Below are 23,478 nucleotides of genomic sequence, written 5' to 3'. Positions count from 1 at the left end.
TTGGGGGGGTCAATTCTGTGTCACGGAAATGTACCAAGTTTATCTTATATTACCATCGGTTAGAGCTGCATGAGATGAAGTGAGAGCTACTCCGGTGTTGCCAAGCCCCTCTAGTGACTTAAAAAAAAGGCAATGAACAATAACTCTAGTGACTTTTTGTGGTGTTATTAGACATTTCTGGAGACATGAGACCCCTCAAGTCCAGACTGCAAAGGAATGCCATGTGTGTGAAAGCACTGCTGGCACATTTAACCATATACATGCTCTTCCACCTAATCCCACCAACATAAAGCAGGTGCCCATATACAGGGGACAGCAAATCAAACATTTTCAGATATCGTCAGATAGCGGAATAATTAAGTACTTTGTTGCGTAATTTCACACTGCAGATAGCCAACTAATGTTATACAGTAAAAGGCAAATAATCGTCTGCTTTAAATCAAAGGTGGGCAAACTAATACCAGTTTGCTATATATAGCCCGCAAGAGCACTTTATTCTTAGAATTCAATAGAACGCCCAAAAAAGTGCACATTATATAATAAATTGCTTCTGCTTCGTTTTTTAAAAAAATATTTATATTCAGTTTGACCTTCTGAGGACAGAAACTGAAATGACCTCTGAGATGAAGTTTCGACACCCCAGTTAAAATGGTTTGTATTTTTGAGGTTGAGCAGGGAAAAAAAAAAAAAAGTCCCTCAGTTCTCCCGTTGCCTGCCAATGTGTTTTTTTTTTGTTGCCAGATAAGCGGCGGCGGCTAAGCAGAGGATTCACTTAGCAGCTCATAAAAAGCCACCGCCTGCAGCAGAGCGTCGCAGAGCTCCTCTCCTCCGCCTCTTCTGCTGCTCATCTGGAACCAGTTCCTGTATTTGATCAGCAGCGCCGGTGGAAAGTTTATCCGTGGCATCTTCTGCGTCACGGACTCCGTCATCAGCTGCCGCACTATCTGCGCCCCGCTGGTCCGCGACTCGCCCACCATGAGCCCGAAGTGGCGTCCCACGGCGGTGCGCATCATGTTCAGAACTCTGTGAGGAGAAGGCGCTACTTTAGCTGTCAGCATTCGCAGAAAGCCAACCTCAAAAGCAAACGTGCCAAACCTGGGAGGAATGTTGGTGTCCTGCGGGAGGTTTCTGGGCTCCAGGAGCGCAAACAACATGGCCTCCACTGACCTCATGTGCGCCATGACTGGGAACAGATTCGTGTTCTGCACCGTGATGGACGGCTTCTCGATGATGTAGAAGTCCGCCGAAGGGAGGAGGGACACCACCGCTGACACCTGACGATCACAAAAAATGCGACTTCCACACCACAAAGTAGGTCATTTGTGACATTGTCGGGTGGTTGTTAAGAACCAGACTCACATCGTTTAAGTAGGCAGATGCCATGTAGGTGCCCTTCAGGAAGTTTGGACAATCGAGGTGTTGCCACTCCATCACGCTCATCCCTCGGCCCACGTGTGCCCACGCTATTCGATTCGTGGCGCACACGAGTGAAACGATGGAATTGGCATCCTAGATTACACAATGAGATCATGAAACCAAGATAACGCCTACGGTAACAACAGATCAACAGTATCTTGCCATTGCCAGGCTTCAAACGCGATGTTGTCAGGGAAAGTGACTAGAGAGATTAGAGTGTCTCCGGGTGTTTTCAAGAGGTTGCAACAGAGAGACTGGAAGAGTCACAGAAAGGCGTAGAAGTGGCCGTCCTTGGGGGATGGTGGGGGAGATTTACACCTGTTGGGAATTTTGCCGCTCAGGTCTTACAGAACAAGTTATACAAAAAGCACTAAAAGTTAAGTTGAACAAGTGCATTTAAAAGTCTAGAGAAGGGCAAATTAAGTTCACTTTTGAAGTTTATTGCCCATTTAGGTTCATCCTGAAGTTTCACCTGAATCTCAAATATCCCGTACTTTTTGTGAGTAGTGTAAATAAATTGTATTTCTATTAGAGCTGCAATGATTAATAGACAGCTAATTGATTACCAAATTACCGGTAATCAATAGTTCGTTATGATAATTGATTCATTGTTTAGATAACCTTTTTAATTTTAAATTGTCAACATTTAAAGTATTTCATCTTCGACAGAAAAGAACACATTTCTGTCGTCATCCATGAAAGCAGACTGATTAACTTTGTGTTGAATAAAAAATAAAACATTTTCTTTACTTTGTTTTGCGTGTTAAGGATCAAACCAGTAATTGAATCATAATTTGTTTGTGCATTTTCTGGACTGTCAATTCGAAATAATGTTCTGTTTTTGAATACCGGAACAGATTTTTTTTTTTTTTTTTTTCGATTCATTGATAAATCAACAGATTAAACGATTATTAAAATAATGGTGAGTTGCGGCCAAGCCATGACAATATCATCTGACTTTCCCCAACTTGTTTGAAAGCGTAGTGCAGTATACACTTCTGACTTTGAAGAAAGTACAGTTGGGTATTGAAAGTTTAAAAAAAATATTCTCCCATTCTGGCATTTAGCAAATAGAAAGGCTTTCTAATTGATCTGTAATAGGAAAAGTTTTGTCTGATTTCATGTCAGACATTAAGAGAAAAAAGCCCATATATTATTTTATATAGTTTTTATAAACTTTTGGGTTCAATTGTATTTGGTTTCACAGTCATAATGGCGCTCTGAGGGAAACTAAAACTCATAGTGTTTACCTCCAGCCAGGACTTGTCTACCTCAGGCCTGATAAACTTGGCCAGCTGGATTCGCACCTTCTTCTTCTTCACCGGGTTGAGGATGGACTCAAACACCACAGCGGCGCTCTTGTGCTTCAGCAGCGGCACGTTAACCACGCTCTCCAGGGTCTTAAATGGTCCGTGTTTGCTCCGGTAGTCCACTATGTTGGCAGACTTACGCCCTCGGAGGAGCTTGACGTCCGCCAGCTCGGCGAGCGAGGCGTTGTTGAGCAGCGTCAGGATGGCGTCGCGCTGCTCTGAGGTGTAGCAGGCATCCAGAGGAGCGTCGCGCTCCTCGCTGTTGTCCTCCTCTTCGCAGGGCGTCAAGACGGTGGCGTTGAGGCTCTCGATTCCCGCCACTGGGATTCTGCTCCTCCAGCAGCATGTGCACTGCAGGTAGCGCAGCTCCATCTCGGAGGGGAAACCTGGTCGAGGGCGGAGGAACAAGCCGGAGTTACCAGCATACTGACCTACACAGGGAACACAAGTTATTCATCATCATCAGTGTTGGTAAGTACAAAATATTAAAATACATGTTTCAGGTATCTGTACTTTTATTAATAACGTTTTTCTTATACCCCACAAAGTTTAAAAACTGCCAGATGTACATTGTAATCCTAACGATCAAATCATTTTGTTTCAACCTCCGTGGATGACGACACAATGTAAATTACGAGAGGTAAAGTCAACAGCTGTTGAGATTCGCATTGATAGATTGTGATCTTAGGGATTTAGAAGACAGGAAAAAAAGGGGGACTGAAGCGACATGGAGGATGGTGAACTAGGGCGCATTAATGATGAGACAACAGATTAGGAGAAGCAAGATATTCCCCTAAAACCACTTTTACTAAATTGTCTTGCGCCAGCCTGAAAACCAAACCACCAGCTTTTGGCATTTTGAAATCTTGCGTATAACCTGGATGGAAAAAAACATACTGGTAAGGTGTATTTATTTTATTTTTTTACTTAACATTCATTAGCCGATTTATCTTTTTCTTTTTTTTTAACAATGGTACACGTTGTTTTGATAACATGAACGCCTGATCCGGACAGTGCAGACAATGAGTACTTTTACCACCTCTGCTATCTATATATACAAAAGCACGTTTTTCGTTTTACATTCTATCATTTTCAAAGATAGTGAGCAAATGTAAGGGATGGAAAGGTTTTTCCACGCAAGCCACTTTTGTGTACTAACCAGCAAAATATCCACGCACTGCAATCAAATAACGAGTTAAGGAAATGGAACGCTACTTACGACTATGGGCAACAGACAAGACTCGCCTGGCGACCCACATGTTCGCCAATGAAACCTTCTTATCGTATTAGTTGCAATTTAATTGTGAGATTGCATTAGTACAGTATTTTCTGTCCTTTAGTTGTTGTCCGGTGAGTTAAAATGTCCGGGTTAAACAACATCACATTAAGTTCCGGAGTTTTTTTTCTCTCGCACCGCACTGCCCCCTAACGGTTGTTTCGTCATTATTTAAAAAAAACACATTTATTTATTATTTATTTATTTATTTATATAACGCATTGCTATACATCAACCCTTCACCCGATATGTAATCATGCAGTGTTTATGAAATAATTAATCAGGGTTCAGCCACACAGCCTTAAAATAAAATAAAATAAAAACCTTTGATTACCCATAAGAATAAGAATAAGAATAAGAATGCCTTTATTGATCCCACAGTACCCCCCTCCTCCCAAAATAAAAATAAAATTTCTGATTGTAATGATGATGATTGATATTAGTCAAAATATAGCTTCTCATCTCATGCTCTATTCTCATGTAGAGTTGCACTGTTGAGGAGAGGCGACCTTGGGAAAGTACTAGGAGCTTTGGACGCACAATACATTAGAAAAGTGAGGCGTCTCATTGAGGTATGGCGTTTATGTGGACAACACAATTGATGCTCTTCGGATTCAATATGTTATTACAATAGCATGATTGATGCAATAATAATAAAAAGGGGATGGCAGCACACTGCTTTTTAGACCATTTTAAACAAACACTGCTTAACCTGTAATGTTTTAACTTGTCGAATGAAATCAGCTTACATTTGATCTCATTCTAAGACAAAATTCCCACGTAGATTACTTCCATAAAGTTTCAGTTCTACCATTTCCAATAAAACCTTGGATACGTGATCATGCCTCTGTTGAGCGTGGTCACCGCTCTGACTTCCTTTCTCTGTTATTTCTGTACCTCGCTGTTTGCGTGCAGAACAATAAACGTCATGATGCCGAGCGGCAAAGAGGAAACGCTTGGCCATAGCAGTGCGCCGACAAGAAAAGATGTTTCACCTGGCCAATCTGTGGTCTGTCTGTGCACATAGCATGTGACTCCATTTGACAAGAGGCAAGCAGAGCCTTCACCTATGGCCAACCTGGAGAGAAACAACAAAATCCTGCTCGATTTGATGCGACAGCCTTGGAACAATACGTGTGCCGACTGTGGAGCTCCTGGTGAGTTTTCATTTCTATAAAGCAGGAGTGGGGAAGCGAACTGGTAGCCCTTCGCATTAATCAGTACCCAAGAAGTAGCTCTCAGCTTCAAAAAGGTTGGTGACCCCTGGTAAAGAGTATCATGTGTGTTTTTGTTGTTTTTTTTAAATAAGGGAGAAAGAGTACATGGGGGGGAAGAAAAATCACGCAAACTTACCAGGGCTAAGATTCGAACCCACAACCTCGGAACAAACCAGTGCACCACGTTTTGATTTGTCGTTGTGAAATGCGTTGTATAAATAAAATTACATTGTACTGTTTTGTTTTGTTAATGCTGACATAGGCCTACAAGTAGTGCTTCATTTTATTTTCATGTCTTGTTTGTGCGTTTTTTAATTTTTTTTTTTTTTTTTTTTAACTCATTTACTGCCATTGACGTATTTATTTGTCTTTCCACAGTCCAGCCATTCAATCCCATTAACATTGCATCGTCAAAAATATAGATAGGATATGATAAGATAATGACCAAATGATGATGACAATAATTTCAAAAGAAGGTCACACTAAATACTTCTAAATTTTCCGTTAGTATTCCGAGAAAGGAACTATCGTATAAAGCATTTTACACAGCGGTTACTGTTCTATATCAGCTTCATGAATGGGAACAAGGTATTTATTGTAATTTGTAGCTACACTTTGGTCACATTTTTTTGTGATCACAACAGGAAATGGTGGCTGTGTCCGCAGTGTTCCTCTTCAACCTTATAGTCACTATCGGGGTAAATAATATACAATGTGTGTCTGTGTGGGAATAGGTGTTAGTTGTCATATGGGTTTGTAGTTCATGTTCTTGTATTGTGACCTCACCTCGTCTGTGTTTAGTTCCCATATCCACATTGTTTTTGCTTGCAGAGCCTGATTGGGCTTCCTACACGCTCTGTGTTTTTTTGTGTGTCAACTGCTCGGGCTTGCATCGGAACTTGCCCTCTATCAGCAAAGTCAAGTCCATACGTCTAGACCACTGGCAGGACTCGCTTGTAGAGGTATACGTTTGTATTTATTTTCAGCGCGCTCTCTATATGATCATAAAATGAGCACTTTGCAACAACGTGTTCGTTTAATGTGCCACTTTTTTTGTTTGTTTGTTTGTTCGTTGTCTGTTCAGGCCATGCGTCAGCGAGGAAACTTTGCAGCCAAATCCACGTACGAGAATTGCGTTCCTGCTTTCATCTACCGGCCGCAGCAGAGAGACTGCGTGTACGTGATGAATTGTCATCAGTGAGGTTTATTAGTTCAGTGGAAGTAAAAGTGAAGATCTCACCAATGTGTTTTAGGAATCTCCTATTCCAAACGCTAAAACCGGAACAAACACACAGAGTGCAGCTATTAAAGCAGCCCGATGACAGGTCATCATTCACGTGTTTTATTTTTAACCGCCAGGGTTCTCAAGGATCAGTGGATCCGTGCCAAGTATGAGAGGAGAGAGTTCATGGGAGATAAAGGCTACTTTCAGCAGTCTTATGGCGCAGGTATTGCCACTGATGTTTTTTTCATGCATGGACATGAATTTATTTTGCGTTTTTGATATGCTAGACACCATCGAGGCGACACTGTGGAAGAAGGGCAAAGACAACAAGCACTTTTTAAAAAGGGTCTTCCTGCTGTCCCACAAGGATTTCACTCTCAGATACTTCACAAAAGAGGATGTGGGTACTGACATTGTTCTCGATAGAATTTAGAAGGGTTTTGAATACAAATAAGGCAATTGATTTTTTTTACATTTCTGCTTGTGGCCAGGGGCATGTTGTGTCAAATTGTATAAATGATTTTTTTAAATAATATTAAACAATGTTACCATTTGCTATTCAGATATTTATATTTTCTCAATACAGTGGTTTGTTTATCAACTTTTTTTTAGTTGTTTTTTAAAAAAAAATTTATGCTGAGGTCTGTAATAGCGGCCAAACAATTTTGTGCATGTATAACTTCTAAGTCCGATAAATTATACTGTCGTTCGAACCAAGTCTAGAGTTCCCAAAGCTGTGATTAGCATGAAGGAGCTGAATGCGGTTTTCCAGCCCGAGAAGATCGGACATGCTCACGGCCTGCAAATCTCCTACTTGCAGGAGGTGCGGACCAGGAATATCTTTGTTTACCATGAGAATGGACAGGTGAGGCACAATTGCTCAAGTATTCACCCAGTTGGTCACATCAAGACTGCTGATTTTTTTTAATGAATATTTGATATAGTAGTTCCCGTTTACTACATTCTCTTCCATCCACACTTCTACAGGTCATTGTTTCTTTCTTCAATGCGATTCGAGCAACACGCTTGGCTTACCTCCAGAAGAAACATCCCACTCTACGACAAAGTGAGGTGGGATCGATATAGAGATTGTGATAAATGCAGTGCTTATATACTATAATTATGAAGTACTTTGACATGCACTGATTTTGTGTTTGCCTGCAAAGTTAATACCTCAAATAACAAGACACTGCCTCAAGGAGGGATACATGGAGAAAACTGGCCCAACGGTACGTCGCCTACCAGAAATGGTGTATCAAAAATGTTCATTATATTATTTGTTGTCTTTTGATGTGCTATATTCTGTGTGTATTTTTCAGCAGCGGGAGCCATTCAGAAAGAGGTGGTTCACTCTCTGCGCAATCAACAGGAAGCTTTTATACTATAAATCCCCACTGGTAATGCACATAAAACTTTTGTCATGTTTTTTGAATAAAAGAACAACTATTTTAGAATACATTCACTACATTTCTACTTTAATTAAAAATTGCCTAACATGTCCCCAGAGAGGCTGGAAGCAATCTGATAAGACGCTTAGTAAACGTGATTAAAATATCGTATGTTCTCAAATAGTGACCATCTCTCTATTAGTCGCCATAACCCTCTGAGTTGCTGGGTGCATCATATACTATACAGGCAAATAAATGCCTCTCTCAAATACGCTCTTATTAGTTTTCCTGCTTGAAAAACAAAACCATATTCAATTCCAATTGTTCGCATACTGTCTTCAGTAATGCATCACTGCTGAGATCGTTTGTAATCGGTTGCTAACCAAAACAGCTGCGCCAAAGCACGTCAAATCCCCCTCCCATCATGAAAAAAAATGACATAAGTCTCAACGTACTGATATCATGTTATAACATTTAAAATAAATGCAAATAAAGGCGTCACCTCGAATGAACCTCCATCTGCAGTTGAGTACAACATTTTAATTTGAACCCTGTGCTCTCTTCTCCCATGTTAGGACGCCACCGAACTCGGCGTCGTCTTCATCGGCACAGAGAGCCACGGTTACTCTGTGTCGGCGGGCAGCAGGCGCAGCTCCGGAAGAGGCCGCTGGCACCGCGCCATCACTCTGCAGACGCCCGAGAGGCAGTTTGTGTTCATGTGCGAGCAGGAACTGGAACGGCAGGAGTGGCTGGAGGCCTTCGGGAAGGTCATCGCTCAGCCAATGACGCCAGAAGACTATGCAAGTAAGACCCAACATATATACCAGTTAGTTCATATTTTTATGCCTAAAAATGTTTGTGTTTGTAGATGAAGCCAACTTGAGAAGGCGCAAATGACCTCAAGAAGTTCTTACACCAACTCGCACTTATATTTTATACGAACAAAGGTATTGGCCATTAAAAGCCGCATTACAAAGTTGGAAGCATGAATTGTCTAAAATATCTTGGTAAGATGAGGTGTTATTGTTTAAGGGTTGAGTGGGTCTCACTAATGGTTTGCATGGACTCTTACCTCTATGTAAATAGTTGTACATGTGTGCTTTTGGTATTTTTTACATTTTTAGGCTTATATTGTAGCATCAGTGAAAGGCCGGTTGAGGGGAGTGACACCCATGTCATTTCATGTTGTGTTGGAGGCTCAAATAAAGGCAATTTTTGTACCACCTGCTGCCATGTTTTTGTAGGAGCGCCATTTCCTGCAATCTAAAATATATGTTTGGACAGTAATCCATTTTCTATAACCGTCGTCCTAATTAAAGTTATGGGTGTGCTGTAGCCTATCCCAGCTGACTTTGGGTGAAAGGTCGAGGTGCACACTGGATTGATCGCCAGCCATCCACCATGCTGTTTGATTTATATTGGAGGTAATGAATGAATAGTAATAATTTAAAAAATCGTTTGCCTACTTGATGTTTAATAAAATAGCTGGTAACACTGTGACAACAAGCGACCCAAAACAAATTCAGCTGGATTCCATTTTGTCTCTCGAACTACAATTTGGGAAACCTGTCGTTGGAGACTCTGTAAAATAGTTCATTTTAAGAATGAAATAGTCAATGAATGAAAAATATCAATATTAACAAAAAAATGAAAATATTTGTGGGGTTGTTTTTATTTCAATAAGAATGTTTTTAGTTTCAATTTTCAGAGTATTTTTTTTCTGTTTCACAGATTCCCACGATTTTCTGAATGTCTGTAATTTTTATTTATAGAATATGTTTTCTGCTTCTGTTTTCCGAATAATTTATTAGAAACATCTTCAGAAAAAAAATATTCAGAAATAGACAAAAAACAACCTGAAAAACACAAATGCTGAAGTTAAAATGCTAAAAGAATGGAACCAACAAACCGTACCGTTGGTTGACTGATGTTTTTTTTTAGTTATTTTAGTTTTTTTTTTTTTTTTAAATAAAATTTCATTTAAATCGACATAGGAAATTAAACAATAATAAATATCAGAACTGACAGTCGTGCTCATCGCCTCCCCTTCTAGGTCAGCTGACTTGGAGGGGCGTGGTCAAAGAGCCTAGCTACCGCGGCACCGCCTGCTAATGCTGTCAGAGTAGATTAGCTAAGTGAGATCCCTGAACTTCCACCGAGGCTCCTCGTCGCCTTGTGGCTTGCGACTAACTTGTCAGCATAAACAGCTTATGTTCCGAATATTTTTTTGTTGAACTACTCCCTGTCTCATGTTGAGCATTTTAAGTGTCGGCGCCGTGACATGCGAATGTAGCGGCTAGCTAGCTATCTTGCTAGCCGGGCTGTGAGCATCCTCCTTGCCTACGGGAGCATAAATGTGTGACACATTGTACGGCCGTGGCGTAGGAGAACGACACACCGGTGACGATGCGCAAGGACGTCAGGATCTTACTGGTTGGAGAACGTGAGTGTATCTTTTCAGTCATTTCACTGCTCTGTGGTGTGCATCTGCATTGCTGTACTCTAACTGGATGTCATTCATTGTCCACAACGTGTGCATCCCATTCACTATTGCAGTGGACTATTATCCTCAATTTATACAGGACGTTATTAATAACCTTGAGGGCATGATCACACCCATGTTGGCACGACTTGATGTTTTACTTTACGAAGACATGACCTTTTCGATACATTAATGATGACTAATAGATTTGCTGTATTATTCTCAGCAGAAGACTTGTTTCATTCGCATTTGAAACAGTTGGCACACGGCAGAATTTTCATTTGGTTAGTTATTGATGTTTGCAAGACCATGCAAAATTATGCCCACAAAAGTGTGCACAAATTGTATTTTAAAAAACATATATACAACCCAAAGCATATGAATGGTCATGTATGCCGGTGGTTTCAATTTATTTAAATTTCCTTTCCAAACCATCAAGACTGCATACTTGTTGTTTGCATGTTTTCATTGTTCTCGTCTGAATGTCCTTCCTCATAATTACAATTATAAAAGGAACTACTGTAATATGACAACAAAAAGGCAACCAAGTGGAATAGTGATTTGGTTTGAATCTCTGTTGAAACATCTCTGTTGACAGTAGACTCACAATAGGTTAACTAGCCTGGTGCGGTGTTGGTATTTGGTCAGTGTCCATGAACCTTTAAATTGAACTGAATGCTACTTATCACTGACTTCTACATTCTCACATGTATTGTTTGATTCGCAGCCAAGGTGGGAAAGACGTCGCTCATCATGTCCCTGGTCAGCGAGGAATTCCCAACTGTGGTAGGGATCAATAACTATCCTTGTTACTTAAACTTCCCAGAGAGTACGTGCGGTCTTATGGGGAGAGATCAGCCTCAGTATTGAAGGGAAGTGAATATTTTTTGTCAGGTTCCTTACCGAGCTGAGGAAATAACCATACCCGCAGATGTCACTCCAGAGAGAGTCCCCACGCACATTGTGGACTATTCAGGTAATTGAAAGCCTAGGAATGTGTGTTTACATTGTGGAACCCGTCATAAAAACCTTCATGAACGACACAAGCAATGTTTTAAGTAGCATTTTAGCATTACTAACTCTCACGCAAGTGTAAAAAACACAGTATAGCACTCACTATTTGAGGCCTGTAATGAAGAAGGAACAAAAAGCAGTGAGTATGTGGGTAAACTTCTTATTTTTAATGCTAGTCATTCATCTACATACGGTCTAATGTACGTTAGAATCTGCTTGTGAAATGAATATATACATTTGATTAACTGAATTACAGTAATTATACTGTATTGTACCGAGCAACCACGGCTGTTTCCTTTTATTGCTATAACTTTCATTTCTGGTTCTAAGTTGTGGCTCGATGTTTTATCATTAATCGTATCATTTGTCTTCCCTGTGCAGAAGCTGAGCAGACAGATGAGCAGTTGTTGCAAGAGATCTCAAAGGTCAGTATCAGGTTGTTATTTTGTAGAATCCATGTTAAGTAAAGTGCCGAATTCAGCAGACGCTTACTTGGCCCCTTGTCTATTTTTCTACAGGCAAATGTGATTTGCATTGTGTACTCTGTCAACAATAAGACGTCGATAGAGAAGGTGAGTTTTCCCCCCCGAGTAATGATAATAATGACCATGATGCTGATAGCTGCGTTCTAGTGGCTAGTACGTCCGCGCATCGGCTCACCGGGAAGAGATTACACAAAAAACTGCAAAGTGTTCTTTTAAATTTGAAGTATTTGTAGGCTGAAATGTGGACATTTTTAGGCAGACGAAGACGACAGACAGCGTGTAGCTTTTCTTTTTCATTGTCCGTAAATTAAACATGGATTGAATGTGAGGGGGTGTTGTGCCTCTTCTGACTACAAAAGTCAGCTGATATAGGCTCTTAGCCCACCTGTGACCCGTATGAAGGGAAGCGCTATCTGAAATGGACGGATGGATGCTAATAGTATAGAAATGGCATTGATCATGGTATCTTTTTTTTGTTCTCTTCTTTAGGTGACCAGCTATTGGATCCCGCTCATTCTTGACAACACGGACAAGGATAGTCGGTGTGTATTTTGTCTCTGTTTTTGAACTGCACTGCTATAGTTGTTCCGAATATTTCTCATGAAGTACTGTAATTGGTGAAAGCTCTCAATATAATGCTGTCCACTTCTTCACCGCTGCAAGTTAAGTCATTAATAATAAACATTTTGTGAATTGACATTGTCAATCAAAGCTGAGCATTAGTATATTAGTAAAGGCAGCATTTTTGATGCGGTTCTTGTATTGGCTCTATTTGGAGTGGATCGTGGAGGTGTGGTTAATTCTGAGGGCGGTGAGTATAAATCTGCAAAGCTGAAATGTGCCAGAATGAATGACTTGAAATGCACATTTCATTTTGGACATATCTTCTCTCACCATTTTTTTTTCCCCACCCACAACTTAAAATAATTCCCAGGTGTTTTACATGTCTGTGGGGAGAGAGCCCCAGAAAGACAATCGAAGTGTTTTCATTCACGGAGGCAGCACTTCATACACTATGCTGTGTGTATGTGACGCACGGACATGTACATTACCCCGCTGTGGACGCAAATATCGAACGCCTCACTTACATTTATTTTGAGAAATAGGCACATAACAAAAGATTTACTTGGTTGTGTAATTTTACACTTTTTGGGTGGGCAGCCATTCCAGAGACCCAAGTGTTTACATACAAGCCCATAAAAAGTCAACTTTCCAAACTATGAGCCCTTTAAAATATTTTTTTCCCCCCATGTGTGTTACTGCATATCCAGGGTTCCTCTCATCCTGGTGGGAAACAAGTCCGACCTGGTGGAGCACAGTAGCATGGAGACCATCCTGCCCATTATGAACCAGTTCAGCGAGATCGAGACCTGCGTCGAGGTGGGAAACCTTTCTCGCTAATAAGGCGGCGCAAGCGAGTTAATGTTACCCACTTCATGTTGTCACTCGGACCTGAAAGACACATTGACTGTTTGGCATTCTCCCAAGTTGCTTATTCATGTTTTTTTATTTTGGGAATCTAGCATGGTATGGTCTGGTATGAAGTCTAATGTAGGAATTTCTTTAGGAATGTCACTTTTAGGGGAAAATCGCTTTCCTCCGTGACTAGCGGAGGTCCACTGTCATCATTCCTGGACAATACACACTGCTAATGCTATTCTTCCCTATGCTTCTTCCCCCCCCCCCCCCCCCCAAACACACACACACACTTTTACATAGCATACAAAATGGTACTTAAAGTCCTCCCGCTTATGGAGCATCACCTGTGTTTTCTCAGACGGGATAATCAGAGCAGGCATGGCGCTCAGACGGATCCTGCGTTTTAATACCCTGTCTGGCCGTGCCAGACGCACACACGTGGACACACACTGGGCAAGAGAATGTTTCCAATGCACTGTCACTTTGTAGTCTCCCCATGCCAAGTCAAGCGTGATTCCGCCGGCTTTAAGGCTTATTTACTACTAACTCATGTGCTGCACACTAGTAACCCCGCCCCCCCTCTTGAAACCACTCTTGTTTCATGGTTTCCAGTGCTCAGCCAAGAATCTGAAGAACATCTCGGAGCTGTTCTACTATGCCCAAAAGGCTGTCCTCCATCCCACAGGCCCCCTCTACTGTCCGGAGAAGAAAGATGTAAGTGTCGCCATGAAATAAAACAAAATAAGCCAAAAAGGACTGTGTGGTTTATAATAATACTTGAGATCACAGCATAATGTCTGTTGTTCTCTCCGTGACACTGAAATTTGAATTTAGCCAACTTCACCACAAAAATGTATCATTTCAACAAGTTGGTGTGATGTGGTTTCTACCACCATTCATGTCTCGATGGCGGAGATGGGCGTAGTACAGTGTTATCAAGAGCACTGCAGTGTTTGTTGTTTTAATTTGGCTGCTTTGTTCTAAAATTGGCTTATTAAACGTTCATTTCTTATCAATATTGTATTCATTTGTGTAACTAAATAACAAAATTAATTGTAAATAACAACTGTTTATTACAATTAATTATTTTACAGAGATAAGCAGTTCGAATAATGGATGGATGGATTTACATGCACTTTTTTTTTTTTTTTTTTTAAAGCTCATCTACAAATAACCTGTTTTTAGAAAAATATCAAATGTGGCCCTTGAGCACAAAAATGTGCCCACCCCTGCTCCAATGGGGTTGACTGTAAATATAAATCCATCATATAGTTGTGTTTTGCTCCCAGATGAAGCCACTTTGTGTCAAAGCGCTGACCCGAATCTTCAAAGTGTCCGACTTGGACAACGACGGAATTCTCAACGATTGTCAGCTCAACTTCTTTCAGGTAATTTCCCTGTTTGCTGATATTATTGAGAATTGAATGCGTCAACATGAGGATCGGAAAAAATGTATTTTGTGTCCACATAGAGAACATGTTTCAACATGCCACTTGAGCCGCAAGCCTTGGAGGATGTGAAAAATGTCGTGAGGAAGAATTTGAGTGATGGAGTGTGCGACAATGGACTCACTCTAAAAGGTTGGTACTCTTAAAACATGCCCGCACGCACACACATTGAGGAAGTTATATTTGTCTCTAGCCTTAAAAAGGAAGTCAACCCAAACATATTTTTTTCAAGAATATATTCTATGCAAGCCCACAAATCTAAACACAGCATTCTGATTAATATTGCGTTTGTGGAATAAGAGTTAACCCACCCGTTTTTAGCCATCTCTGGGGGCGGCCATTTTGTCACTTCTGTCGACTGAAAATGACATCACAACTGCTCAGGGCTCAAGTAACGGCCAATCACGGCTCACCTGTTTTCTGAAGCTTAGATTGAGCGGTTGTGATGTCATTTTCAGTCGACAGAAGTGACAAAATGGCCGCCCCCAGAGATGGCTAAAAACGGGTGGATTAACTCTTATTCCACAAACGCAATATTAATCAGAATGCTGTGTTTAGGCTAGCGGGCTTGCATAGAACATATTCTTGAAAAAAATGTGTTAGGGTTCCCCTTTTAATATGAACCGTATCGCTTCTTCGTCTTCCCTTTGCAGGCTTCCTGTTCCTCCACACGCTGTTCATCCAGCGAGGTCGCCACGAAACAACGTGGACGGTGCTCAGAAGGTTTGGATACGACGACGACCTGGAGCTCAATCAGGACTACCTCTTCCCTCCGTATGTCTTGTTCATTCTCGCATTATCATCATGAAGGGGGGGGACTACTGTTAGTGTTTTTGGGCCTTTAGGCAATTTTCCACAGTTCTCTCCACATCCGTGCGTTTAGGGCCTCCCTATCGTGGTGTGTCACTCACAACATTCATTTCTACATTATCACCACTTTTCTGGTATTTCCCGTCTTCCTCTCAAGTGTTTGGTTGTTTGACCGTCGTTTTCCACGGTGACCTTACAGGCTAAAAATTCCCCCTGACTGCACCACGGAGCTCAACCACACAGCCTACCTCTTCTTGCAGAGCGTCTTCGACAAACATGACAAGGTATAATCCGTGACGTTTGGCTGCATGTTCTTTCAACTCCGAAAAGCCGCTCAGTCTGCATTACTGTCCATAACCTAATTGCCCCCCCCCCCCCCACCTACTGAAGCCAGCCAGTGCTGACCCCCTGCTAGGGCTTGATTTCACTTGTTGACAGGAGAATTAGCAGTGAGCTTGGAGGGGAAAGTGCGACAGTGAAAGTGGATCACGCGCTGTGCTCTGTGTCATGTCAGGACCGTGACTGTGCCTTGTCGCCAGAGGAGCTGAGGGACTTGTTTGATGTTTTTCCCTACATGCCCTGGGGTCCTGACGTCAACAACACAGTGTGCACCAACGAGCAGGGCTGGATCACCTACCAGGGTTATCTCTCACAGTGGACGTGAGTGGCCTCCTTTTTTTTTTTTTTTTTTTTTCTTCAAACACAGGGGTGGGAAAATTATGGCACATGGGCCTCATGATGCCCGCTCCGTTCTCAAAGAACATTTTACATGATCAAGTGTCCTGCAATTTAATTTTATTTTCCCTAAAAAAAATTTTTGGGTGTATTTATTCATTTTTTAGCAATGTGTTGTAAATACAGGTAGTAAAATACACAACTATTAGTTAAAATAAAATAAAAAACATGTGCTGCACATGTGTTTATTTTGTTTTCTTTGTTAAATAATTGGTTAAATAGATATCATTACATTAATTATAAGTAATAAAGTAAAATATGAGAATGAATCGTTTTATTATTTATTTAAACTTTTTTGATTGTTTAACTCATCTAGGAATGACTTGGCCCATCTGTTTGATTTTAAAACAAATGTGGTTCTTGAGCACAACTGTATGCTCATCACTCTTCTATCTTGATTCAAAACAGTCCCTTATTTGCACTAAAAAAGATTTTGTGATTAATTTTTTTCTGTGCTCAAAAAAATGGCATTATAAAAAAAGATTTTTTAATATAAAAAGGAATTATTTATATGTTTTTCATAATTATTCTCTTAATTTGTGAAGATTTAGCTATGTTTTTTTTATTTTTGAAAATTGAATTCATTCGTGTCTTGTTTTTATTTTCATGAAATCAACTTGTTTTTAAAATGTACCTTTATTTTTATTTGAGATAAAACCTATTTGACTTAATTTTATTTGTGCATATATTTTATTTGTTGAAAGTAATTCTAGTATTTCGAAGTATTTCTTTTCATTTTAAATGCCAATAGTATTTAACACATTTTATTTTTTCAGATATATATTTTTTTTAAATTAACCTATCTAAGCTTTTTATATTTGTTCTATTCTTTGTTTATTAATGGAAGCCACAGAATGTTTGCTTTTTTGTAATGCTTTTTAAACAATTTCACATTTCCGTAATTGGTCATAATTGCCCTTATTATTTTAATTGCTCCAGGTTAACAACTTATCTGGATGTGCAGCGTTGCCTAGAGTATCTGGGCTACCTTGGTTATTCAATTGTTGCTGAGCAGGAGTCCCAAGCTGCAGGAATAACTGGTAAACTGCAAACATATTTTTTATTTATTTATTTCATACGTATCCAATGATTTGTTGAGACTTGCGAGCATGTGACGTGCACGGGACAGGTCGAAACTTATCCTGTGGCGCGTACGTGACATTTGCCCCCCCCCCAGTGACTAGGGATAAGAAGATTGACTTGCAGAAGAAGCAGACGCAACGCGGCGTGTTCCGCTGCAACGTCTTCGGAGATGTTGGCAGTGGGAAAAGCGGCTTCCTCCAAGCCTTTTTGGGGAGAAACCTGATGGTAAACCACAAAATGTCTCCAGCCATGAAAAATAAATAAATAAGCAATTTGTCACTGTGGCTGACCTTTACATAATGATATAAATCTACATTTATTTCCCTACTTATGTGATTGTTGTTGTTTCAGCACCAGCAAATGATCAAAGAGGAACATAAATCCTACTACGCCATCAGCACGACCTTTGTTTACGGTCAGGAGAAATACCTTCTAGTAAGTGTCTCGCTTTAAGATTCATGGCCATCTTTGGATGTACATTTCCATAAAGAGTGCAATAAAGTCAAAAGTGAAAATGAAAGCATGTTATCCTTCTCCCTGATGCAGTTTCCAGTAGCCTGTGTTGTCTACTTTGTCGTTACAATTTGATGGTATTCCTGAAAATGTATTATTGTGTGGTAGTGTTTAAAGGTACTCAAGAGGATTAGGGCCAGTGGCCGGGGGGGGGGGAATAAGGTTGGTAAGATTCTCACTTTTATTTCAGAATTTCCGACTGACTTTATTCTCAGAATTCTCACTTTAAAGTCAGAATTCTGAGATAAACGTGAGAATCTTGCCAACCTATTTTTTTTCCACCACTGGCCCTAATCCTCTTCCGTAAAAAGGTGAGTTTAATGACTTAAAATCCATTTGTATAAAGTGCATATTAGCCCAGACTTCCCTCTTTCATTTCGGCCACTTGATCTTGTTCGTTCCGTTTAGAACAATTAAGACCAAAGTCAGCGCTTTTTTTTTTTCTCAGCTTCATGAAGTGTTCCCTGACTTGGACTACCTGTCTGACGCCGACCTGACCTGTGACATCATCTGCTTGGTGTATGACGTCAGCAACCCGTACTCCTTCGATTACTGCGCCAAGGTCTTCAAGGTACAATTCCCGTGACAACTGATCTGTAAAAAAATAAAAAAATAAAAAAAATAAAAATATATATCCCTGATTTGATCAGCATCTCAACATTGTCTGTCACCCTTGCTTTCGTAGCAATACTTCATGGACTGCAAAATCCCGTGCATGATGATCGCGGCCAAGTCTGACCTGCCCGAGACCAAGCAGTTCTACGGATGCAGTCCTCTGGACTTCTGTCGGCGGCACAAAATGCCTCCTCCGCAGTCGTTCACCTGTAACACTGCCGGATCGCCTGGCAGAGACATCTACACCAAACTCAGCACCATGGCCATGTACCCGTAAGTATGCCCACATCACCAACGCGTCTTTGAATTGTGGCACAACAATTCGTTCCCTTCTCACAGACAGCTAAATGAATCAAGTAGTGACTGAATAATCGCAGCATCACAAGTAGACAGCTCTCCCAGAACAATATATAATAGGCGGTACCACTAGGGGGCAGTAATTCCCTTTACTGTCAGTGATACCGCCAGGTGGCGCAGTTGACATCATTACTGCAAAGCACACAACCGGCACAGCTGACAAGATGTCTGTAAAGTTGTAAAGGTGCAGTTTTAAGTGAAAGTGGAGCAAAAGATGATGAACATTTTAACACAAGTTCAAGACAAATGAAGGACAATCTGAACATTAGTCTCCCGGTATTTTGTAAGAATGCATTTGCACAAATAAAGCCCTTGCATTAATTCCTTATCCTTAAATTCCTGGAGCTCTCTGCGGTTGAGTAATTAAATGGCCCCTCACAACAAATGAGGAAATACTGTCTTCCTGCCTTTCTTTTCGTCATTCTTTCAGTCCTTTCTTCCGTTTTTTTTCTTTTTTTGTCCTTCCTTTCTTTTCCTTTGTTGCTTTCTTTAATACCTCCTTCCTTTTTATTTTATTATTTGTTCATTTCTGTTGTTGTTCTTCTTTATTGTCTTCTTTCCTTCATTTCCTTCATTCTATTGTTCAGTTTTCCTTCCTTTCCCTTTAGATCTTATTTACTTTCTTTCCTTTTTAAATTGATTTTCCCTCCATTCTTTTTTTTTTCCAATTTTCATATCTTTCTTCCTTCCATTCCTTTTCTGTCCTTTTTGTCTTCCTTCCTTCCCTGATTATTTTTTTCTTCCATTCCTTCCCCTCTTGTGTCCTACTTTTCCTTCATTGTTATTCCTTTCTTCCTTCCTTTTTGTATCCCCCTTCCTTCCGTTCATTATTTTCTTACATTCCCTTTCAGTTAAACTTCATTCCTTCCTTCATTTCTCTTTCCTTCATTATTTCATTCCTTCTTTAGTTCATTCATTGCTCTCTGCCTTCCTTTCTTTCTTCCCGTCTTTGATTATTTTTCCCCTCCTTTCTTGCCTTTGTTTTTGCCAGTAGCTCTCTTGTTCCTGTTATATTTTTTTTACTTTGTCCACTTTTTCCATTACTTTTTTCATTCCTCCCTTTCTTGCTTCATTTTGCCGCTCCCTTCCTTCATTTCTCTTCCCTTCATTGTTCATTCCTTCCTTCATTTCTTTCTGACCTTCCTACCCTCGGCCCTTTCTTTCATTCCTTCTTTCCTTCCTTATTTTTTTGCTTCCCGTCTTTCCTTCCTTTATTTTTTCACAACTGTTTTTATGGAAGCCCTTGAGCAAAACAAAAAACCAAAAAAAAAAAAAACCACCTGCTCTAAGTCTGGCTTAACATTCAACATCTTGCTCTCGTGTGCGCACCAGGAGTCAGACAAAGATTGTCTGTTGCGGTGGATGTTTCACCACTTTGCTGCGTCACTCACTTGACTTCACTCACTAAACGCATCAGTACACTTGGCTGCCCTGCGGCACCGTTGCATTTCCCCCACTCAAGCACAGCGGCGCTCACGTTCGTTCCCTGTGGAGGCTCCCCGGCCTGCGGCAGCATCGGCAGTCGCGCTTCATTGAATTTTCGTGGACTTTAACCACAACTGATGCCTTTGTATGATTGCCTTCTCTCGGTGGCGGCTCTGCGCGGATTTCTACATGATGGCATCCTTTCCAGCTTCTTCATCTTGCGTGCGTGCGTATGTGTGTGTGTTTCTCCTCAGCCACGCACGACTGCGCTGCATGTGCACTTGTAACCGCTGCACCTTCTGCTTGTGTCAGAACCTGCTCAACTCCGAGCTGCTGCAGACGGTCAGGGCCAAACTCCACGCTGTGGTTCTCCGCAGGTCCTAGTCCAAGATCTTTCTACTCATCCAGGCGTTTTTTTTTTTTTTTTTTATCACTTTACTTTCATTTTTCATTCCCACACATAATAAAGTAGAATTATGTGAAAGTTTGAATATAGTGACAATTAAGTTGTAAGTTACAGGAATAAAGTACTATTATGATGAACAAATGACTTCATATGAGAAAAGGTACAAGAATCATCCTTTTTTTTTTTTTTAAATCGTCAAAAATATTAATTCAATTATTAATGTACTTTTAATAAGTTAAATGTCACGCATACATTCTTGAAACTATGATTTTTGTCTGATATTTGGACTTTATTCTGGTAATTTTATGACTTGTTCATAATTTGTAGTATTTATTATTTTTCAGGTGGCCCTCATATTCTGACACTAATAAACAGAATCACTTTGACAGTCATAAGACATTTAAATTATTATTTTACCAGTACAAATAAGGAATGTGGGTTTGTTTATGCATGCAGAATCAGAATCAATGATAGATCAAAAAGTATAGACAGAAAGTTACACACACACACACAAAAAAAAACAATAAAAGAAAAAAAGAACCTCCAGCCATCACATTGTCTTTCATTTGTCATTTTCATCCCTCTTTTCCTCATTTTTTTTCTTTTTTTTCCTTCCTTTTCCTTGCGTTCTCCGGCCAGCATGTTGTCTCTATTTCGATTCTTCCTTTTGTTGTCATTAGGTTGATATCCTTTTTGTTCATCTGCTGAGCCATCAAACTGACTGTCCTGGATCCTTTCTCATCTTTTTTTTTCTTTTTTTTTGGGGCCACTTCATCACCATCTTTCATCCTTGACATGTCCCTGATGTATATTTTTCTCCATGTCGTCCTGTTTTGCCCATCCCCCTTTGTTCATACACCTGAATAACACTTCTTTGAAGGGTGTTATGATGACATCATGGATTCCGACGCCTCTTCTCTTGTCTTTGCCACAGACATATGAGCCAAGCGGACCTGAAGAGCGCCACCTTCTGGCTGAGAGCAAGCGTAGGCGCCACCGTGTTTGCCGTGATGGGTTTCGCAATGTACAGAGTTCTGCTCAAGCCGCGGTGATGCCTCTCATTACAACCCATAAGCTCTTCTTGTACAGTACACAGTATGAATACAAAAGTATTGGGACAGTCAATCGGCTGTGAGTGTGTTCGACCCCTTTAAAGAAGATATATTATTTGTTTTGAAAGTTTTCAGGTGTTTTAATAACATGCCCTTGACATGCGTTCCTCAATATACCCCAAAGATCAAGTATTATAGGCCACTACGTACACCGCATTTCTTGTCTTGCTGAAATCAACTGTTTTCAGGGGCCAGCAAAACAATCAATCAATAGTCATTTTTCATATCATGTCTTCCGTATTTTGTACAACTTAATGCATCCATCTTGGTGGGAACAGTTTGCTGAAGTCCCTTTTTTTTTGTTCAAGCCAGGTCGATAAAGGCATGCCTGGGTGGGTTTGGTGTAGAAGAAACCCATCACAAATGGGTGTTACCCATTAGCATGCTCCAAAATCGTCCCCCAAAAAATCCCAGAAGATTTGAAGCTGTTATAGCCGCAAAGAGAGCGTTCCTTCATTATATGTCCCGATACTTTTGTCCATCTAGTGCATCTACAAAGGTACCCAATTCCTGACTTGAGATGCACCGGCCTATAGTGTGCTTAGAAAAAAAAAAAAAGTTACAATATTTAATTTTCTACTTCAAAGTGTAATTTTGCTTATTGTGGATGTGTGCAGAAAGAAAACATCATATATTTATATCAGAGGAATATAAGAGGAAGCTGCTGATTGATGCATATTAATTTGTATATTGAATGTGTTCCTGGAAGTGGAAGTCAACCCAAACATATTTTTTGAAGAATATGTTCTATGCAGTGCCCACTAGTTGAAGGCAATATTATTAATATGAAATGTGAGGTAAGCAGCAAAATTCACCCGTTTTTAGCCATCTCTGGGGCGGCCATTATGTCACTTCTGTCGACTGAAAATGACATCACACACCCGCAGGGCTCAGATAATGACCAACCATAACTCTGCTTCAGAAAACAGGTGAGCCGCGCTTGATCGTTATCCGAGACGCGAGGCTCTGTGATGTCATGACGAATTTACATTGAACATATTCTTGAAAAAAAATGTTTGGGCCGACTTCCTCTTTAAATAGCTTTTTTTGATAGCCTGTTGAGTGCACTTGTCAAGTGTGAGACATGCAATATTTTAATTTGCGATAGTGTACATACTGTAAATAACTGTACTTGTCCTTCAGACAAGCTGACGTGACACTTTAGCAGTGATGGTATTGATTTCTTTTATTTTTTTTATTTATGTGACCTGTATAATTTACAGACATGCTGCAATACATTTGCGCGCTTTATATTTTCTGACCACAATCCATGCATGACTCGCCATAATTATTTATGTGCTATAGCAGAAAATGAAAACATCATAGTTTCGCCCTATGACTCTTTTGAAATCCCCACTGAGTTTCTGTTAGCAGATGATTCAACAATGTCAGTCTACTGCTTGCCTACCATTTGGGAAAAATCACAATAAATACAAATCATCTGGTCTGACAACATGCCTGAATTTTTCCGCACAACTGTCAATCCTTCTTATATGTCTCTAAAAAATGTGCAGATTTTTAAAGTAGTATTGAAAAAAATGTGCATCATAAAGCTACTTATAGATGTTTATATATTTTTTCAACTCACTTTTTCAACCAACATTTTTGGAGATTTGTGTTTTATTTTTTAGTTACTTTTTTGCTTGGTTTAGATTGTTAGTAGTGAGAGGAGAGCATGCAAAGTCCATACAGAAAGGCAATAGATGACATTTGAAATCCAATGCTGCTGTCAGAGAACTGTT

General features: G+C 40.3%; 3 protein-coding genes across 6 annotated transcripts; 2 read left to right on the top strand and 1 right to left on the bottom strand.

Moving 5' to 3' along the window:
• The first annotated feature begins 105 nt into the window (after positions 1 to 105).
• On the top strand, positions 106 to 8,963 carry LOC147146280 (arf-GAP with dual PH domain-containing protein 2-like). 2 transcript variants are annotated; one of them, XM_086032902.1, is made up of 13 exons: positions 106 to 3,625; positions 4,487 to 4,574; positions 4,918 to 5,159; positions 6,051 to 6,181; positions 6,304 to 6,395; positions 6,579 to 6,667; positions 6,732 to 6,844; positions 7,163 to 7,309; positions 7,432 to 7,515; positions 7,611 to 7,673; positions 7,764 to 7,841; positions 8,408 to 8,636; positions 8,701 to 8,963. In XM_086032902.1, exons 3-13 carry the CDS (start codon positions 5,072 to 5,074, stop codon positions 8,727 to 8,729), a joined length of 1,143 nt encoding a protein of 380 aa, XP_085889028.1. In that variant the 5' UTR covers positions 106 to 3,625; positions 4,487 to 4,574; positions 4,918 to 5,071; the 3' UTR covers positions 8,730 to 8,963. The 2 variants fall into 2 exon arrangements, with proteins under 2 accessions (XP_085889028.1, XP_085889029.1); XM_086032903.1 differs by lacking the exon at positions 4,487 to 4,574 and having other exon boundaries at positions 106 to 3,197; positions 5,030 to 5,159.
• tefm (transcription elongation factor, mitochondrial) lies at positions 145 to 4,111 on the bottom strand. 2 transcript variants are annotated; one of them, XM_086032904.1, is made up of 5 exons: positions 3,946 to 4,111; positions 2,667 to 3,157; positions 1,360 to 1,509; positions 1,096 to 1,274; positions 145 to 1,023 (listed from the first exon to the last, which is right to left on the bottom strand). In XM_086032904.1, exons 1-5 carry the CDS (start codon positions 3,983 to 3,985, stop codon positions 756 to 758), a joined length of 1,128 nt encoding a protein of 375 aa, XP_085889030.1. In that variant the 5' UTR covers positions 3,986 to 4,111; the 3' UTR covers positions 145 to 755. The 2 variants fall into 2 exon arrangements, with proteins under 2 accessions (XP_085889030.1, XP_085889031.1); XM_086032905.1 differs by having other exon boundaries at positions 2,667 to 3,112; positions 3,946 to 4,101.
• Positions 8,964 to 9,913: 950 nt separating the features above from the next.
• Positions 9,914 to 23,189, top strand: rhot1b (ras homolog family member T1). Of its 2 annotated transcripts, XM_086032900.1 has the most exons (20): positions 9,914 to 10,275; positions 11,042 to 11,100; positions 11,209 to 11,290; positions 11,710 to 11,753; positions 11,847 to 11,900; positions 12,303 to 12,355; positions 13,085 to 13,193; positions 13,845 to 13,946; positions 14,522 to 14,620; positions 14,704 to 14,812; positions 15,334 to 15,454; positions 15,690 to 15,774; positions 16,005 to 16,150; positions 17,165 to 17,265; positions 17,403 to 17,533; positions 17,660 to 17,743; positions 18,270 to 18,392; positions 18,507 to 18,709; positions 20,473 to 20,595; positions 21,559 to 23,189. In XM_086032900.1, exons 1-20 carry the CDS (start codon positions 10,239 to 10,241, stop codon positions 21,674 to 21,676), a joined length of 1,983 nt encoding a protein of 660 aa, XP_085889026.1. In that variant the 5' UTR covers positions 9,914 to 10,238; the 3' UTR covers positions 21,677 to 23,189. The 2 variants fall into 2 exon arrangements, with proteins under 2 accessions (XP_085889026.1, XP_085889027.1); XM_086032901.1 differs by lacking the exon at positions 20,473 to 20,595.
• The last annotated feature ends 289 nt before the right edge of the window (positions 23,190 to 23,478 follow it).

Source organism: Filicampus tigris, chromosome 6 (genome assembly GCF_054856515.1).
Source record: "Filicampus tigris isolate MCC_2025a chromosome 6, RoL_Ftig_1.0, whole genome shotgun sequence".
Classification (NCBI taxonomy): Eukaryota; Metazoa; Chordata; class Actinopteri; order Syngnathiformes; family Syngnathidae; genus Filicampus; species Filicampus tigris.
The sequence above is the reverse complement of the archived record's forward strand: the minus strand, read 5'-3'. Positions and strand labels throughout refer to the sequence as shown.